Below are 17,525 nucleotides of genomic sequence, written 5' to 3' on the forward strand. Positions count from 1 at the left end.
ATAATTAAATTGTATTGGCTGACTGCATTGGATACAAGTACCCTTTAATTTCTGAGGAATTCTACAGTAAATCTGGCTGAAACTTGGCACACAGGTACAGTAGGTGTCCCAGAGGGGGATGTGTTGAAAGTTGTACATCAACTACTCAGGATGATTTTTAATGAATCTTTGAAAATTGACATAATTCTACTGTATTGGCCGACTGCATTGGATACAAGTACCCATTAATTTCTGAGGAATTCTACAGTAAATCTGGATGAAACCTGGCACACAGGTACAGTAGGTGTCCCAGAGGGGGGATGTGTTGAAAGTTGGACATCAACTACTCAGGATGATTTTTCATGAATCTTTGAAAATTGACATAATTCTACTGTATTGGCCGACTGCATTGGATACAAGTACCCATTAATTTCTGAGGAATTCTACAGTAAATCTGGATGAAACCTGGCACACAGGTACAGTAGGTGTCCCAGAGGAGGGATGTGTTGAAAGTTGTACATCAACTACTCAGGATGATTTTTCATGAATTTTTGAAAATTGACATAATTCTACTGTATTGGCCGACTGCATTGGATACAAGTACCCTTTAATTTCTGAGGAATTCTACAGTAAATCTGGCTGAAACCTGGCACACAGGTACAGTAGGTGTCCTAGAGGAGGGATGTGTTGAAAGTTGTACATCAACTACTCAGGATGATTTTTAATGAATTTCTGAAAATTGACGCAATTGTAGTGTATTGGCTGTATTAGATTGAATAAATGTTTCCATTAATTTCTGAGGAATTCTACAGTAAATCTGGATGAAACCTGGCACACAGGTACAGTAGGTGTCCCAGAGGAGGGATGTGTTGAAAGTTGGACCTCAACTATTCAGGATGACTTTTAATGAATTTTTGAAATAAACATAATTGTAGTGCATTGACTGTATTGCACTGAATATGAGTTTACTGTGATTTCTGAGTAATATTACAGTAAATCTGGGTAAAAACTGGCCCAGAGGTAAAGTAGGTGTCCGAGAAGAGGATTGTGTTGAAAGCTTGGCATCAACTTTTAAGAATGATTTTTAATGAATTTTTGAATATGCAACCAGACTGTCACGATGGCTGTATTGGGCTGTTCCATTGTAATTTGTGTGCGCGCGTGCGTGTTACTGTTCACGCGCGTGCATGTGTGCGCGAGTCTAGGCTTTCAATCAGGATATAAAGCGAAAAGGCGCTACCGTAAAGACTAGTGTAAAAGCGCAAGGAAATTTATGCGGCGGATAGGAGGCGGCTGGCTTGACCGCGGCTCACAAATGACGGCTCACTTTACCGCAGTCTTTTAACGCCAGCTCTGTCTCTTCAATGAATCAGTTTTTAATATTCATAAAACAACGTAGTACAGGCATAGTTGAAAATTTCAAAGAAGCATATTTATTTACAGCCATTAAAAATGCAATAAGAGCCTGTGACTAATAAGAAAATACGGATTGCTAACGATATCACGCTGTTTGTGTGGTACAGTGTTTGGCTGCCAAAAAGTTTCCGGTATTTGCCCGAAAATGATCGGCCATATTCAGACGGTTGTGCAAGAGTTTTTTGTCTATAATCTGTCAAAAATAATAATAACAATAATACTATTTGCAATTTCGGTTTTTGCAAAAGTGACTCTTAATCTATCTATCTATCTATCTATCTATCTATCTATCTATCTATCTATCTATCTATCTATCTATCTATCTATCTATCTATCTATCTATCTATCTATCTATCTATCTATCTATCTATCTATCTACTTTTCAAGAGACATTTGGCCAAGAGGGCAGCAGACACACAACATAACTTATAACATAACACTTCTATCAAGATATTGTAACTGAAGAAAAAGTAGCGGGTCAATTGGAATGGAGACAGAATAAAGCAAAGTCATGCTAAATAGATCATGTCTTTATTTTGTAACCCTTTCATAAATCATGTTGACTACAGTTTATTTATCAATGTAAACGTCTGGGAGGATTTAAACGCGGCACTTTAATTACAGTGTAATGAATGGATGTCCCTTTTTTTCTTGTGTAAAGTGTGATGCTTCGTTGTTCAGGATACGGATACGCCTGACTAACGGAAAAACTGTTTTTCATGTGTCAGCGAAGTGCAATGGGTCCTCCAGGTGGCGCCAAAGCAACGGTAGCGACAGGGGGGGCGGCGGGGCGGGGCCAAGCGAGTCCATTCCTGATCAGTCCGGATCTACAAATCATGCGCACAGGCCTCCTGCGGTTATGATACGCCCATGACTGCGCGTTCATGATTATGAAGTCGACGTGCATAGCTTGTAACCTGCACTCTGAGGCGAGCTAAGCTGCCTCCAACAAGATGTTTACGGGTTATCCACGGTGGAGCACCCGAATAATCAGACGAAGCATGGCAGAATGGTGTAGCTCTTAACTGATATGGGTGAAGACACCTGTGTGTTTCCCGGCAACGCTCATAGCTAAAGCAGAGGTGAGAAACGTCGCTTGTAAACAGCTAGCTAGCTAGCGACTCAGATAATGTGCAGTGAAACGCAGGTGGCTGACAGCACATTTCAGAAAGGTTTGCTTCAGTGAATGTGATCACTGCATTCACAGCTGCCTTGAAAGGCAGCTATTCCTCCTCTTATCTATCTGGACTTCACATGTTTTAATTCTATTACAACCAAAGTCAGCTAACTTAAGTGGGGGAAAGAACACAATGTCCTAGCACGCGATGTCTTCGTGCATCCGCTGTGTTATGCAGCAGTTTTTTTGTTTTGTTTTGTTTGCAGAGAAGCATGTAATCTGCAGTTTCTCATGTTCTGTCAGCACATGTGAAATGTTTATCTGGCGTCAGACGTGACAATTATCCATGCAGCATTGTGTAAGAGAGATTAAAAAGGGAGAAGGAGCTGTTGAGCTGCATGTGTGTTGTGGGCACTTGGTGGAAGGAGACTTGGCCAGACAAAGAAGCTTATTGGGAAGACCAAGGCTGAGGGCTATTCTTGTCACTCTAAACTATAATAAAGTTAGCCAAGGAAGCAGAGGTCAACTACACAGTAAGGAAGTTTTCACAATGCAGTGCATGTTTTCTTTAACTTTATTTTGTTTAAACAAAGTTGTCTGGGTTTTTTTTCTGCAACATGCTCCATCATTTAGGAGTGGGCAAGAAGACAAGGCATGCGTGTTATAGATAAGTTATCATAATGCTTTAACAACTCCACCTACTGTAGACTCACCCTTCCTACTCACATAGTTGTTCTTTTTGCACTTAAATTTGTGTCAAATAGAAATGATGAACTGTGTCTTAACAATGAACTGAAATACTGTCAATAACAGTGCTTTTCCTCCTCCAGATGTTCCACTTCCTTTAAGTTGTTTCTTTTTATCATCATATAAATAAGCCCAAAAAAAGAAACCTGGCTTCCAGTTTTGTCTGGTTTATATTTCTTAATTTCCTTAAATTCAAGCTTCTCAGAGTGAATTCTGAGCATTATATGACAGTTTAACTCTTCGTAATGCATGGAGACGAATACAAAGTCTGTGAAACTTGAAAAGACTTTTAAAAAGGGTTTTAGTGACAGTAATTTGAAGGCTCTCAGGAGCAGGAGTCACACACTAGGAATTGTGATCTAACCGGATACTGATCCAGCTGCAAACTCAGTGTTTGGTTACTGATCCTTTGAGTCACTGACACTCCTTCCTCACAGTTTTACATAACAGGGAGATAGTGTTGTGTAAAATGGTAAGGCAGCTCTGTCAAGTTTAGTTAATATACACCTCGTGTTATCTCAGTTTACATTCTCACACATGTGTAATTATACTTTTAAATTTCACATTTAGATTTGCTTTTTTAGCTTTTTGACCCAAGTTTTTATTGTCTGAAAACTTTTAGTTGTAGTTTATTTTTCAAGATGGGTATTACAACATAATTACACTATTCTTGACTCCAGAACTGCAAGGATTAGACAGGTTATTGAATAATAACTATTAAATTAATCTCAAACTGCTGCTGATAATTGATCAATTAGTTTAAGTGCAAGACCATGTTTGAACCACTACAAATTTTTTAAGGGTGGAGAGCATTTTTTAAAGCTATGGTTTTAAATATTAATGTGATTGAAACCTTGGTGTGACATGCTGTTTCTCTTGGTCTTGACAGGTTGGCAGGATGGGCGAGCGAGGCGTCAGTGGCCCCGTGGCTGCGATCTCTCCAGTGCAGCAGATGCTGGCCTCTGGCACTGGAGCCCTCATCACATCTCTGTTTGGTGAGAAAGAAACAAAGGCTGGAGTTGTTCTCTGTGTCTTAGCATTGGCACTCAGTTAATTGTTTATCAGCTCTTGTGTGGTTGTGATAACTAAATTCATTCTTGTGTTTGCAGTCACGCCACTAGACGTTGTGAAGATCAGGCTGCAGGCTCAGCAGACACCGTTCCACCAAGGTAGGACCTCTTGTTCTTTTGTGGTTTACTGAGTTTGCTTTTAACATGTTTTACTGTGATGCTTTGCTCTTAACATTAACCCCACTAAACCTGTCCTCCTGTGTTTGTGCTCTGTCCTTCGTTTTCATAGCTTCAGCGTCTTTTTCTGCTCCGTGGGATGGTGTCTCACGTCATTCCAAGTGTAAGTATTTGCCCCGCCGTTGCTAACACTTGATCAGATGTAGATTAGCATACCTGGTTTTCTGCTTTAAAAACAAATGTCTTCTGGTAGTGAAAACAGAAAGTTCCCCTTGTAAATACATTCATGTGAATTCTGCCTCTTTTTTTTTTTTTTTTTTTTTTTTTTAGATTTTATTTGAAAGGTTTCTCGGTAATCGGCACTAAATAAACCGGCAGAGGCAAGGACAGGACTGTGTTATCTACAGAGCAGCTGTGCGGTCATTGCTTTTGCCTGTATTATTAATGACATTTCTCTCCTGTGTGAAGGCTTGTGTGACTCAGTTTAGGAAACACTTGTAGTTTCACATTGCTATTGTGAGATGTGCTAATTTTGTTTTTTAATCATAGTTGTTTTTTGTTTGTTTGTCTTTTTAATAGCTAATAATCTGAGTGTGGTTTTCTCTTCCTCTGACCACCTCATGTGCCTCCTCACAGGGAAGTGTTTCCTGTATTGTAATGGGCTGATGGATCACATCTATGTTTGTCAGAATAGAACCAGTTGCACCAGCTGGTACAAAAAGCCAACTCAGTTCAGCGGGACTCTTGTGAGTAGTCATGCATTAGTGGCTTTGTTTTTCCTACAATTGGTTTACAATTAACATCATATAAGCTCTCTTTTTTGTTTTTTGTTTGTGCGACAGGATGCATTTGTGAAAATCACTCGCCATGAAGGTCTTCGGTCTCTGTGGAGCGGGCTACCACCAACTTTGTGAGTAACATCTAGTAAAGTTTCAGTACTCGTAGAATAGACACAGAACTGAAGTGTAAGAAGACCTAAATTCAGAATTAAATTTCTTAAACTTTAAGTAAGTACAGTTTTATTTTGAAAGAGTGTAGTATTTGGAGCATTGCACTCAATGTGCATAGCTTCAACTGAATTAAATATCACTGAGTTTTAGAGAAAAGGAAACCGGGAGTGTCTTGGAGAAAAGAGAAGAAATTAAAAAAACAAAAAATAAATAGCAGAACTTGGTTTAATAAAGTACTTCCTTGCGCTAAAGCTGCATTTTAGTACCTGACACGTCAGTCTCATTCTAGTAAAAAATTTTGCATATTATTATAATTTTATGAGAACTTTCCATTGATATGTTGCAAAGTGTGCAGTTCCTCTGTTCGAAACCTTTGTTTGTTTATGTTAACAGGGTGATGGCAGTACCTGCCACTGTCATTTACTTCACCTGCTACGACCAGTTGCGGGACTTCCTGACATTCGGTGTGGGTCTTCAGGGCAGTCATGTCCCTCTTGTTGCTGGGGGTCTTGCCAGATGTAAGTGCATGGAATTAAAAAAAAGCTCCCCACACAGAAATCACAGCAAAGTACTGACAGTGCTCTTTAAGTGAAACCTTTGTGTCTGTTTTGCAGTGGGAGCCGTGACGGTGATTAGCCCACTGGAACTGGTCAGGACCAAGATGCAGTCCCGTCAGCTGTCCTACAGCGAGCTGCGGACATGTATCCGCTCTGCTGTGGCCCAGAATGGACTTCTGTCCCTGTGGAGGGGCTGGGGACCCACCGTTCTCAGAGATGTACCCTTTTCAGGTGAGACACATCATGTTGATTACACTTAACATGCTAGTGCGTAGGGATGGGTATTGATAAGATTTTCACGATTCCGATTCCATTTTCGATTCTGTTTAATGATTCGATTCTTTATCGATTCTTTTTAAAAAAGGAGAACACTAAGGTCGATTAGCTCAGAAGTTTGTTTTATATCTTCTCTTTGAACAAGATAGAAATTTAGGAGTAACATGGCCTTACAAACCCAACAGTGAGATCAATGGGGTGTCACAGGGTCCCCAGGAAAAAAAATTGTAAATGTAAAATAAATATTCTTCTCTAGCAATAACAAAGTATAACATAAATTATTCAGTAGCAATTACACAAGAATATCCAGTAATGTCCCTGCCTACAATTAAACACATTCACTTAATGAAAATCGGGGGCATCTGCTGTGGCAAATGTGTTCAAGCCTTTTACCACAAACTTAGTCACTGCTCGGTGACATTCGTCTATCCTGGCCTGAAAGGAGACGCTACCGGTAGACTGCAGCGAGAACTGGCAGCATCTGAGCCAGCCAGACTCTGTCTGTCTCATCATGGTCACCTAAATGCACAGTAATGGCAGGTTTTGTAATAAGGCAGATTGCGCTAACATAATATGCACTGTTAGTTGATTATTTACCTGCCGCATTAACGGGAGAGGACGTGCAAACGTTACCGCTGCTGCTGGGTTGAGATTCACGAGTCCGGAGCGGAATTAAAAACACGACATTCATCTAAGGTTATCGTGTGTTTTGTGAGCAAATGCTTTTGCATATTCGTAGTGTTTCCTCCCTTAAATGAAATATCTACTTTGCAAGTATTGCAAGTTGCCCTGTTGTCATCTGTTCTCGTAAAATATAACCAAACTTTTGAGCGTTTGAGCTGCTTAGGTGCCGTGTTTCCTGCCAGGTAAATGACGCTCCGCAACGTGGTAACGTAATTCGGGGCGACTGGAATCGATAAGGGAATCGTTTGCAAAAATGGCAAACAATTCCAAGGAATTGAAACAGTGGGAACCGGTTCTCAACAAGAACTGGTTTTCGATACCCATCCCTACCAGTGCGCCACAGAAACTTGTCTAACCACTCCTGCAGCATTGTTATTCCACCACTCCCTTCCGTCTGTTCTAAACAGATGTCTTTTTGTTAAAATAGGACTCTTTCCTTGTTGTCATCGATGAAACTCTTCCAGAAGCCTCATAACCATAAGCTTATGAAGCTCACTGCCATAAATCATAAATTAGCTCCACGGATTTGACAAGGAGAACATTTATCCTAGACCTTCGATTTAGTCTCCCATAATAACCTCTAACCCTTTTCGCCTTGAAAATCTTATAGAGGCCCCCTGGTAACAAAATAGGTGTAGCATTGTGCTTAATTTTTACTGCACCGCATTTGAGCTGCAGAATAGATTTTCTCTTTACCAGTATTTATTGACTGTAAGGCTTCTATTTCCACTTCATTTAACTATTTTGATAAGGAGGAAGTAAAAACGTCAATTTATGCTGCTCTTTGTCCTGGTAATTGGGACACGGAGAGCGATTGGCTTCCATAAATTCTCTAGCGTGCTGCTGATGTTTGGAGTTCTTTCTTTTGAGTTTGCAGCCAAGAGGAGCTCGTACTGGTCAAAGTTAAGTGTTGGTTAATTTCAGAGAATTTCTAAATGTAGAAATCCACAGAAGAGCAGCTGAAAAGACAGTAGTTTGACTCTAATGTGGACCAAAGTAACAAATTACCAATCTCTGTGTTTGCAGCTTTGTACTGGTTTAACTATGAAATGTTGAAGGCCCGGCTTTGTGAACAGTCTGAAGTTCCTCAGGCCAACTTCTCTATCAGCTTTACTGCAGGAGCTGTTTCTGGAGCAGTGAGTACTCTGCACACCTGCCCTTTGTTACAGTTGTTAAGCATGTTAAATGTTAGGATATCTGACACCTGTACTGATATCGCTGAAGCAGAGTTAGTTTCTGCTTGAACCCAAATGATAATAAACTTTAAAAAATGTGCCGCTATGGAAAACAGTGCTTTCTTTTGCTCACCTACTGCGATTACCATGCTCATAAATTTATGTGAATGACTTTATAACACTAAAGCACCTGATACCAAAGTCTGAGAGACTGCATTGGATAACTTGGGGGAATCAGGCCAGTGTCGGTCACACATTCACACTGTGATGTTACTCGAGCAATAATTACCCAACTGGTGATATAAATAGTTTCCTTTCAAGTGCAGCTAACATCTACTGCAATTCATGAAAAAGAACTTTTAATCATGGTGGAAATCCACGTAACATGCACCAATGTCTGCAATACTGCACTGTTTGTTTTCTTTATGGACTGATCTTTGTGCAGAAACATTAAGAGTCTGAAACTCTACAGATCCATTGTTTAAGGGAATAAAAGTCTAACTTTGCTGCCTGTAAAACATTCATGCAGATGTGTATCTAACTCCTTTTGTGATGGCTCTTACTGCCCAGTAAACCAATCATTGCTGAGTAAATGTTTCCTGTGTTGCCCTGAACTAAACTGGCACTTAGTCATATTGCATATAGCACAGTTTATGACTCTTTCCGTCTGCTGTGTTTAGATCGCTGCAATCCTGACGCTGCCCTTCGATGTTGTGAAGACTCGCAGACAGATCGAGCTGGGAGAGATGGACACTTTGGGAGGTCTGCGCATGACATGCGTTCATGATGTAGGCACTTACGTTGTGTGAAATTTACATACTGATGTTCTTCTTATGCCCTCTAGTTTCTGTGAAGAGAACGCCATCCACCTGGCACATCATGAAGGAAATACGGGCCGAGTTGGGCTACAGGGGCCTTTTTGCAGGTACACATTTATCCGATTGTATGCCAACTGAAACTTATAATGTGTGCTTTGCATAAAAATAACATGTTTATTTTCCCCAGGTTTCATGCCCAGGGTGATCAAAGTGGCCCCAGCCTGCGCTGTTATGATAAGCAGCTATGAGTTTGGAAAGGCCTTCTTCCAAAAGATGAACCTTGATCGAGAGCAGCTGGCATTGTGAAGGCGGTCACTGTGCCGCTGGTTGTTTGTCACAGCAAAACATGCAGAGAATAATTCAGGACAAGTCTGAAGAGTCAGCCCATTTGTGGAGATTTCTTTTTTTTGCAGATCCACGCACCTCACCACTTACCCCGCATCCCTGGACACAATAAGGAGCCTGAATCCCAGGCAGAGATTTTCTGGGACCACAAACTTTGTGTGCTTAATGGAGTAAAGTTTAAAAGATAGAAACTTTGTTTAGTGGTTATGTAAAGGAACATGTACCAAATCATTGTAGTCTTATTGTGCTCTCATTTTTCCAATGAAACGGAGGAAATGAGGAGTAAATCTCAGTGAAGACCCTGAACCTGCTCACCTGCTATCCAGGACAGTGGGGGAGGGAAACCACCTTAAAGACTGCATCCTTATCGGGTGAAAGGAAAATGTTTCTTTTCCTGCACTTTGGATTGTGCGACAGACTGCATGGTGTGTGCAGGCCTGAAGACTTCCTGTCAATGTAAAGCATGACAATTTTGACATTTATCTGCTGTGTAGATGAGTAAACGATATGGTTCGTATGCTGGATAGATTCGGAGCACTCTTACGTTTGCAAAACAAGTGCTGTGAAATGAAATCATAAAAAGCAACTTAAGCTTCTTTTTAAAAAATGTTTGTAAATGAGGAAAGCCATACTGTGGGTTTTCAAGGATAACCTTACATTAGTTTGGCTAAATTGAAGCAGGCCTTATTGGAATAAATAATACGATTATTCCAATTACGTGACATAATCTTCTGTGAAAACCACTGCAGCAAACTTCTCAAAAGTCACAGATGTCACCAAAAAATGTTGGGAGGCTTGTTACAAAAAGCAATAACAAAAAGGAGAAAATCTCTGCTCATAAAAGTTTTGGACTTCTTATCTGCAATGAACAAAAACACTGGGTCATGAAACAAAATATTTCTGCCTTAAATTGCAAGATAAATGTGATTGTGTGTCCTTTGTGTTTTCTTTTTTGTATGTGTGAAATCTGAAGGTGGCTTCATCTTTATGCAATGAGTGACTTATTTCCTATGATGTGGTATTGTAAATGACCACTATTTAATAAAATTTCACTTATGCGTTAAGTTATGTTGGCTCACTATTTATTAGATTACCCAATGGGCACACACATTGATTTGGGATAAAAGTAATTTTCCTTTTAAATCACCAAACAGAAAGTTTGAAATCTTTGGCTGATTGTCTGGATGCTCTCGTCCTGTCCCTAGCATCTGTTACACCAGTCCTCTGCATGTCCTCATATTTCCATGAACCTCCAAGGTTTTGCTCTTTTCCTGGCAGCTCCATTTTCAGGATCCTTTGTCCAGTATCTACTATCCCTCCTCTGTAAATGTCCAAAGCACCTCAAACCATTTGACCTGAGCTCTCCCTCTGATGTACTCATTTCTAATCTCCATTCTGGTCACTGCTGATGAAAATCATAAAGTCTTCTGCTCTGCTGCCTGACATTTTATTAGTGCCACCATCTCCAAACCATCACAGCAGCTCTCACAACCATCTAGTAAACCTTCGCTTACACTTTTGTTTGACCGCTCCACCCACTCCAGCAATGGTACACTTCACCTCCATTCCTCAGGCACCTCCGTCTGTCTTCTTTCTCTCATTTTCTTCATTCATCAGCTCCTCCAAAATACTCTTTCCATCTTTTCAAGACACTCCTCACTTTTTAGTGCATTTCCATCTCCTTAGCCTATCCTGCCGTGCAGCTTTTCCGTTTCTTCTTAGCCAGTCAGTAGAAGTCCTTTTAATCTTCCTTAGTTAAGATAAACTTTAAAGATGAACTTTATTAATCCCTCGGGTGGGTTCCTCTGGGAAATTCGATTTCCAAAAAGCACAGCACCAACAGAAGTTACAGAGTTACTGAATATTATATATATATATATATATATATATATATATATATATATATACACACACACACACACACACACACACATACACACACATATATAAATACAGAGACAAATATAAATAAAATATACGAAGGGGATAAATAGAATAAATAGGAATAAAAATAAAAATAAAAATACAAGTGAATTGCACATTTCAAGTATTGAGTCTATTGCACCATTGACTATTTACAAAAAGTATTGCACAAGGTATTGTACAGTGAGGTGAAGAGGCATTACAGCTTCCACCCTCACATCCAACTCGCTATAAGCCTTTTCCTCTGCCACCTCTCTCTATTTGTATGCAACTAGCCTCCCAGTACTCCTGTTTACTTTCTGCATTTTACTATCCGACTTAGAATATTTTCTTGTACTTCCTCATTAAACCGCAAATTTTACCTCACCACATTAGCAGCAAACATAAGGATAAATGCTTATTTCTACTTGTATAAATATTAATAAGTCCCCAACACACAGACAAAACATATTAAGGATTGTACATTAACATAAAGCTGTTGTACACACACACACATATGAAGAGAGAGAGAGTATGCATAGTATGCAAACGGCTACCAAACAGCCATCATAATTCGTCATACAATGAGAACAGGACAAATCAACAATTGACAATGACTAATTAATATTAAAATCTGTAACATAATGTATTGTTTGGAGTTTAGTCTGTTACTGTTACTATTTTTTTTACCATTTCTTCTTGGAGCAACTGTAACCCACATAATTTCCTTAGGGATTAATAAAGTATTCTGATTCTGATTGTTTCAGGATGTCCTGCCATTATCCAATGACACATCTGCTTACCTGTATCTTTTGCTCGTTTCTCCTCCTCTGCTTTTCTCTTTTTTCTAAACTGAGGACCTGATGGCTTTGAACTTTTCTTGTCCATCTTCCATTGGTTTTAATTTTGCACTCCAGTATGAACACCCATCCCTCAACCCAAGGATCACCACAACATGATCTAACACACCTACACCTTAGTTCACAGATTCACTTTGTCTAGGGTGCATTTCTGAGATTTCACACAACCCAGGATTCAAATCATGAATACATAATGGTCTTGGATTTACAACATTATAAATGAAATTTGGAAGCAGCCGGCCTTTTCGACGGGTTGTGTGTGAGACTTTAAATCATCAAACTGTAAATTTTAAATTGTTATTGATCCCTTTATCTCGAGTCCTAAAGTGTATATTTATTTTCTTACTCTTCTTATATATATTGTTTGTTTACTTGCACTGCTGTAACTGGAGCCTTGTCGTCTCTCTATATACTGGACTCTAGCGGAGATGACAATAAAGTTTACTTTGACTTCAGCAGCAAGGAGGTGCACCGAGGGCTCTCGCGCTCACTTTTCGTGTATAGAATTTCGAAAAAAACATCGGTGCAAATTATAAGTCTGTATTATAATGTCTGGTATTTTCGTGTTTGTTGGTTTGTTTTTATTTTGTTTTATTTTGCGAGTTGGTTATTAGATGCTGCTCCAGCCGGTCAGAGAATCCCCCGCCGCCCCGCCCTCTCCTCTCTGCGCCGCAAGCAGCAGGCGCACCTCGCAAACGAAGGGCGCCCTTACTCCCAGCAAATGGGCGATAGAAAACCGATCGGTGCCTATGACATTCGGGGTCATAGGCACCGATCGGTTGCCGCCCCGGGCAACCGCCCGTGTCGCCCGTATCTAAAACTAGTATATGACTAGTATAACATAAAAGATTGTTCATACTGTGTATGAGCGTAACGCAAAATTTGTGAAAGCAAACAGCGGCATCTAGTGGTTTATTTATTTTACTACAGATACTCGTTACCAACCAGGGGTGGAGCTTCTTGGAAGATTTTCACGCTGACTCTCGCGATATTTGCTCTGGTATATACAGGCAGTTTGCCCGTCACCGGGCCTCTTTCAATCGGATCGGAGACGAAATGGTGAGCAATCCTCTTTTGCTGCTTGTACTCTGAGCACCAATCCATTTTCTATCTCATGCATCCCACCTATTTGACATGTATAAGAAATGCAGTTTGATTTCAGTGTATATTTTATGACAGTCTTGTGTAGATTTCACTGCTATTTTCATCCCAAATATAAGATTTCGGTATGCGTGTTGAGCGACTCTGGGGCCAAAATGGCTGCTTTAATTAGGCCGTACTTATTTTGCCTATTACCGCCTCAGTCTCCAGTAACTTATTTTATTAAAGTTGTGGATAAAATGGATTGTCTTAAAGCTAGGGTTCCTATTGTGTGGATTCGGTTTTGACAGCCGCACGCTGCGAAGTGCTAAAGGCGGTTAGCTAAGCTAGCACGTCGAATCTAGCGTGGTAAATGAGAGTCCACGCTGGTTTCGGTGGAAAATTCACCTCACAGGTGCTAGGAACCGTGTGTATAACGGACACTTCTTGGATACACAAGATTACATTTTTTTTCTTCTTCTTCACTCTTGGCAGTCCCACCGTAAGTTTTCGGCTCCGCGACACGGATCCCTGGGCTTTCTGCCCCGCAAGAGGAGTCGTCGTCACCGCGGTAAGGTCAAGAGCTTCCCCAAGGATGACCCCAGCAAACCCGTTCACCTGACTGCCTTCCTGGGCTACAAGGCCGGCATGACTCACATCGTCCGGGAGGTGGACAGACCTGGCTCAAGTAAGTGCAATTAGACTGCAAATTTAATACAGCAAACCCTCGAATTTAAAAAGAGAAGTCATAGTTGGTGATTGGACCTTTTTCACAGTAGCAACTTTAGCTTCTGTCTGCAAGAGAAGCAAGTGTAATAAATGCATGACGATGCATCTTAACTTGCTGATGGTGGTAAAGTTAATGAAAGCTACCAATCGCCTCCTTTTTCAGCATTAGTGTTAAAGTTTGGAATTAAAAAGAAAAACGCAGTTTTAAATTATTTCCTGAAAGTTTGACAGCCAGAGAAAAAATAAGTGACTGCCATTAATGGCAGATTAAGCACTATTTGGCAGGTTCTGTTGAAATAAAACTGTAATAATACTTATAACAAAGAAAATGTAATTAATGATACTAATTGTGTAGATGGTCATTTATATCTATGGGAAGTGAGTATTTAATACCTTCCTAGGGGATCTTACAATATACAGATACTTTAAAACTAAAAACCTGAATAAGTTTAATCGGCTGTCATTCTCATTTTAATTTAATTTTTTTTTGTAAAACAAGCCTCGTCTGCAGTGAAAAAGGTCTAGGGTTAGTTATGGTGTTCTGCCTGTGATGATTCCCTCGACGGGCGGACAGAATGGGTCTATAGCCCCTTGCTGAATGTCGAGCACTGAGCGCAGTTTCTACCATGAGTAAACAAATCTAATGAGTTGAAGAAGTTACTGATTATATCAACTATTAGTCAAAATTAATCAACGCTTTCTCTTACAGAGGTGAACAAGAAGGAAGTGGTTGAGGCAGTGACCATTGTGGAGACTCCTCCCATGATCGTGGTTGGTGTTGTGGGTTACGTCAACACACCTCGTGGTCTGCGCTCCTTCAAGACAGTCTTCGCTGAGCACATGAGTGATGAGTGCAAGCGTCGCTTCTACAAGAACTGGTGAGTCTTGGGGACAAAATGAAGCTCATCCCGTTGCAATGAAAGTGCTTGAAGCAGATGTTAGTTGCTGGTGGAAATGTTAGGAACTGCATTTTCACTGAGCGAGTCTAACATCACGGTGGCCCTCTGTGGCAGCTCCGCTCAGGTGCCCCGTGCCCTGATGAGCTCCGGGCTCCTCTGGCCAGTGGAAAGTGCTTCTTAGAAACTGTGCCATGAGCCGAAACCCTCACTAGCTGATACAGCCCTTCTGTCCACACGGAGGCAGGGCAAGCAGCTATGCACTGCGTTCTTCCGCTGCCCCTCATGGGGGTTATGAAGGACCTGTGCCAACCTATGTGTTGCTTCATGCTCTCAGGTACAAGTCCAAGAAGAAGGCTTTCACTAAATACTGCAAGAAATGGCAGGATGAGGAGGGCAAGAAGCAGCTGGAGAAAGACTTTGCAGCCATGAAAAAATACTGCCAGGTCATCCGTGTCATTTGCCACACACAGGTTGGTTTGTTCCCTTGATTTTCTGTTGATTTTTCTTGAATGTCTGTCAGTGAAGAGACCACGGAACTCGCGTCAGGCATGGCGCCCGAAACTTATGAGGATATCTTCCATGCTGCCTTCCTTCTGAGACTACATAGCTAGAATTATCGGTGTGCTTTTGAGCACTGCATATTTTCTGTCCTAACCAGGCTTTGTTCTTTGCAGATGCGTATGCTGCCCCTGAGGCAGAAGAAAGCTCATCTCATGGAGGTGCAGGTGAACGGAGGCACCATCTCTGATAAGGTGGACTGGGCCCGTGAGAAGCTGGAGCAGGCTGTGGTTGTCAACAAAGTTTTCACCCAGGACGAGATGATCGACATCATTGGTGTCACTAAGGGTCACGGATACAAGGGTAAGATACTTGAGCCTCTTTCACAGCATCAGCTGCTGGTTGAACCTGAATTTATCGCAACGCTGACCGAATGTCTCAACTCTTAGGTGTCACCAGCCGTTGGCACACAAAGAAGCTGCCTCGCAAAACCCATCGTGGTCTACGTAAGGTGGCCTGTATCGGTGCCTGGCATCCTGCCCGTGTGGCCTTCTCTGTGGCCCGTGCTGGTCAGAAGGGTTACCACCACCGCACAGAGATCAACAAGAAGATCTACAAGATTGGTCAGGGCTACCACCAGAAGGACGGAAAGGTGGTGAAGAACAACGCCTCCACAGAGTACGATCTGTCCAACAAGAGCATCAACCCCATGGTAGGATCTTAGACACATCTGTACTTTGTGTCAGCACTCCAGCCTGGAAGCTGTGATTGACCTTGTGTTTTAATTACAGGGTGGATTTGTCCATTACGGAGAAGTGAGGAATGACTTTGTCATGTTGAAGGGCTGTGTTGTGGGGACCAAGAAGAGGGTGCTGACTCTGCGCAAGGTGAGACTAAAGTGAAGCAATTAGTTGTGCTAATTGACCAGTTTCATACTAGGAGGATTTTTCTTTTCTTAGACAAAGTTGGTTAAGCAACCTCTGGGATATAAAGACTTGATTCTTGTTCTCTCTCCCTCCAGTCTCTGCTGGTGCAGACAAGCCGTCGTGCCCAGGAGAAGATCGACCTCAAGTTTATCGACACCACCTCCAAGTTCGGTCATGGTCGCTTCCAGACCGTGGAGGAAAAGAAAGTTTTCATGGTAAGACTTTGTTCTATAATGGCTAGTTTCAGACTGGTTAAGCAGACGACAGGCCCAGGATAAGACGTGTGCGGATGATTTTGATCTGAGCCATGCAAAGCTACTCTAGAATTAATGAATAAAGTGGTGAAGCTGGAAATGAGTCCAATAAGTTCCCCTTTAAAGATTGACCACCTGAAAGTAAAAGCTTTGTAATACGGCAGTTAGTTTTTGAGTTGTCCTGCACTGTTCGTAACCTGGTTCAGTCTTCAGTATGAACTCTGGGTTCCATTCCAGTGCCACAGTGAGCTCCAGTGAGGCAGGGGAGCAGTGCCTCTCTGTGCTGGCTCCCTGTTCACTCTCTGGGAACACGTCTGCTTCGAGCCAACAGGAAGACCATTAAGTTTTGTCACATGATTGATGGTTCTGTTTCTCTCTTCCACAGGGACCCCTCAAGAAAGACCGCATTGCCAAGGAAGAGACTGCTTAAAGTCCCGGACTACAATGTCTCTGCTACTTTGACTGTCACCATCTTCACTGTTCTGCAGAGTTGTTCAATAAAAACAAAAGATGGAATAACAGCCTTGTCTTTTTTTTAATTAACATACATTAAGCTACAAAAAGAGCTTGCATTACAAGTAAGAACTTCAGCTATTATGTTGCTACGTTGATATCAACAGGTGCTGAAATTCTATTTCGAGGCCTGAAATTTGCACTTTTATCAGCTGCCATGTTTGCAGCCAGACCTGGCCATTTTGGACATGAAGGAAAAGCTGACAGGGTTCAGCTAACAGGTGTTATATCAAAAGCTTAAGGTAAACTAAACGGGCTGCATCTCGCAGCAAGTCGCCTCAAATAATTTAAATTCAAATGATGGTTGAGATGTGCAGTTAAGTGAATGAAGTTGACCTTGCACATTTACTAACTGGTCACTTCGAGTATACTTGTACTGAGTTGTGCTTGCATTTTCTATCAGAAGTGCTTTAAAATAATTGGAACAAAGAAATGAGATGGTCCTGATAGGATATCACTGCAGATCCAGGACACAAATCTCATGTTGCACTACATCCCATTGGATTGAGATGTGGTGACTGGAGGCCATAACAGTGCAGTGAACTCATTTTCAGGTCCAAGAAATCATTTTGGAAACTACTGGAACATGATGTACACTGTAATCTAAAAGCAG

The 17,525-nt window shown here is 41.3% G+C and overlaps 2 protein-coding genes and 2 non-coding genes across 6 annotated transcripts; all 4 read left to right on the forward strand.

Annotated features, from left to right (window-relative positions):
* Positions 1 to 2,185: 2,185 nt before the first annotated feature.
* On the forward strand, positions 2,186 to 10,315 carry slc25a39 (solute carrier family 25 member 39). Of its 3 annotated transcripts, none has more exons than XM_085454962.1 (12): positions 2,186 to 2,477; positions 4,149 to 4,254; positions 4,369 to 4,428; positions 4,559 to 4,609; positions 5,026 to 5,192; positions 5,289 to 5,356; positions 5,790 to 5,914; positions 6,011 to 6,184; positions 7,940 to 8,049; positions 8,769 to 8,850; positions 8,933 to 9,013; positions 9,094 to 10,315. In XM_085454962.1, exons 2-12 carry the CDS (start codon positions 4,158 to 4,160, stop codon positions 9,210 to 9,212), a joined length of 1,134 nt encoding a protein of 377 aa, XP_085311088.1. In that variant the 5' UTR covers positions 2,186 to 2,477; positions 4,149 to 4,157; the 3' UTR covers positions 9,213 to 10,315. The 3 variants fall into 3 exon arrangements, with proteins under 3 accessions (XP_085311088.1, XP_085311090.1, XP_085311089.1); XM_085454964.1 differs by having other exon boundaries at positions 2,188 to 2,477; positions 5,083 to 5,192; XM_085454963.1 differs by lacking the exon at positions 2,186 to 2,477 and adding an exon at positions 2,819 to 3,045.
* A 2,674-nt stretch (positions 10,316 to 12,989) lies between these two features.
* On the forward strand, positions 12,990 to 16,882 carry rpl3 (ribosomal protein L3). Its single transcript, XM_085454965.1, has 9 exons — positions 12,990 to 13,072; positions 13,589 to 13,781; positions 14,532 to 14,700; positions 15,056 to 15,191; positions 15,396 to 15,582; positions 15,669 to 15,931; positions 16,011 to 16,106; positions 16,241 to 16,360; positions 16,785 to 16,882. Exons 1-9 carry the CDS (start codon positions 13,070 to 13,072, stop codon positions 16,827 to 16,829), a joined length of 1,212 nt encoding a protein of 403 aa, XP_085311091.1. The 5' UTR covers positions 12,990 to 13,069; the 3' UTR covers positions 16,830 to 16,882.
* LOC146711912 (small nucleolar RNA U83B) lies at positions 15,233 to 15,324 on the forward strand. Its single transcript, XR_014920317.1, has one exon. It is a non-coding gene; the product is annotated as a small nucleolar RNA U83B (small nucleolar RNA).
* Positions 16,581 to 16,713, forward strand: LOC146711913 (small nucleolar RNA SNORA54). Its single transcript, XR_014920322.1, has one exon. It is a non-coding gene; the product is annotated as a small nucleolar RNA SNORA54 (small nucleolar RNA).
* Positions 16,883 to 17,525: the final 643 nt, after the last annotated feature.

Source organism: Copadichromis virginalis, linkage group LG4 (assembly GCF_057382275.1).
Source record: "Copadichromis virginalis isolate Kocher_CV1m ecotype Utaka linkage group LG4, C_Virginalis_male_GT1.1, whole genome shotgun sequence".
Classification (NCBI taxonomy): Eukaryota; Metazoa; Chordata; class Actinopteri; order Cichliformes; family Cichlidae; genus Copadichromis; species Copadichromis virginalis.

Bases quoted from the DNA above. Each gene is read 5' to 3' on its own strand.
- slc25a39 (XM_085454962.1), top strand. From the start codon at position 4,158: ATGGGCGAGCGAGGCGTCAGTGGCCCCGTGGCTGCGATCTCTCCAGTG. The intron at 4,610-5,025 runs GTAAGTATTTGC...TCTTTTTAATAG, and splicing joins TGTCTCACGTCATTCCAAGT to CTAATAATCTGAGTGTGGTT. The intron at 8,050-8,768 runs GTGAGTACTCTG...TGCTGTGTTTAG, and splicing joins CAGGAGCTGTTTCTGGAGCA to ATCGCTGCAATCCTGACGCT.
- rpl3 (XM_085454965.1), top strand. The intron at 13,782-14,531 runs GTAAGTGCAATT...TTTCTCTTACAG, and splicing joins GGTGGACAGACCTGGCTCAA to AGGTGAACAAGAAGGAAGTG. The intron at 16,361-16,784 runs GTAAGACTTTGT...TCTCTTCCACAG, and splicing joins AGGAAAAGAAAGTTTTCATG to GGACCCCTCAAGAAAGACCG.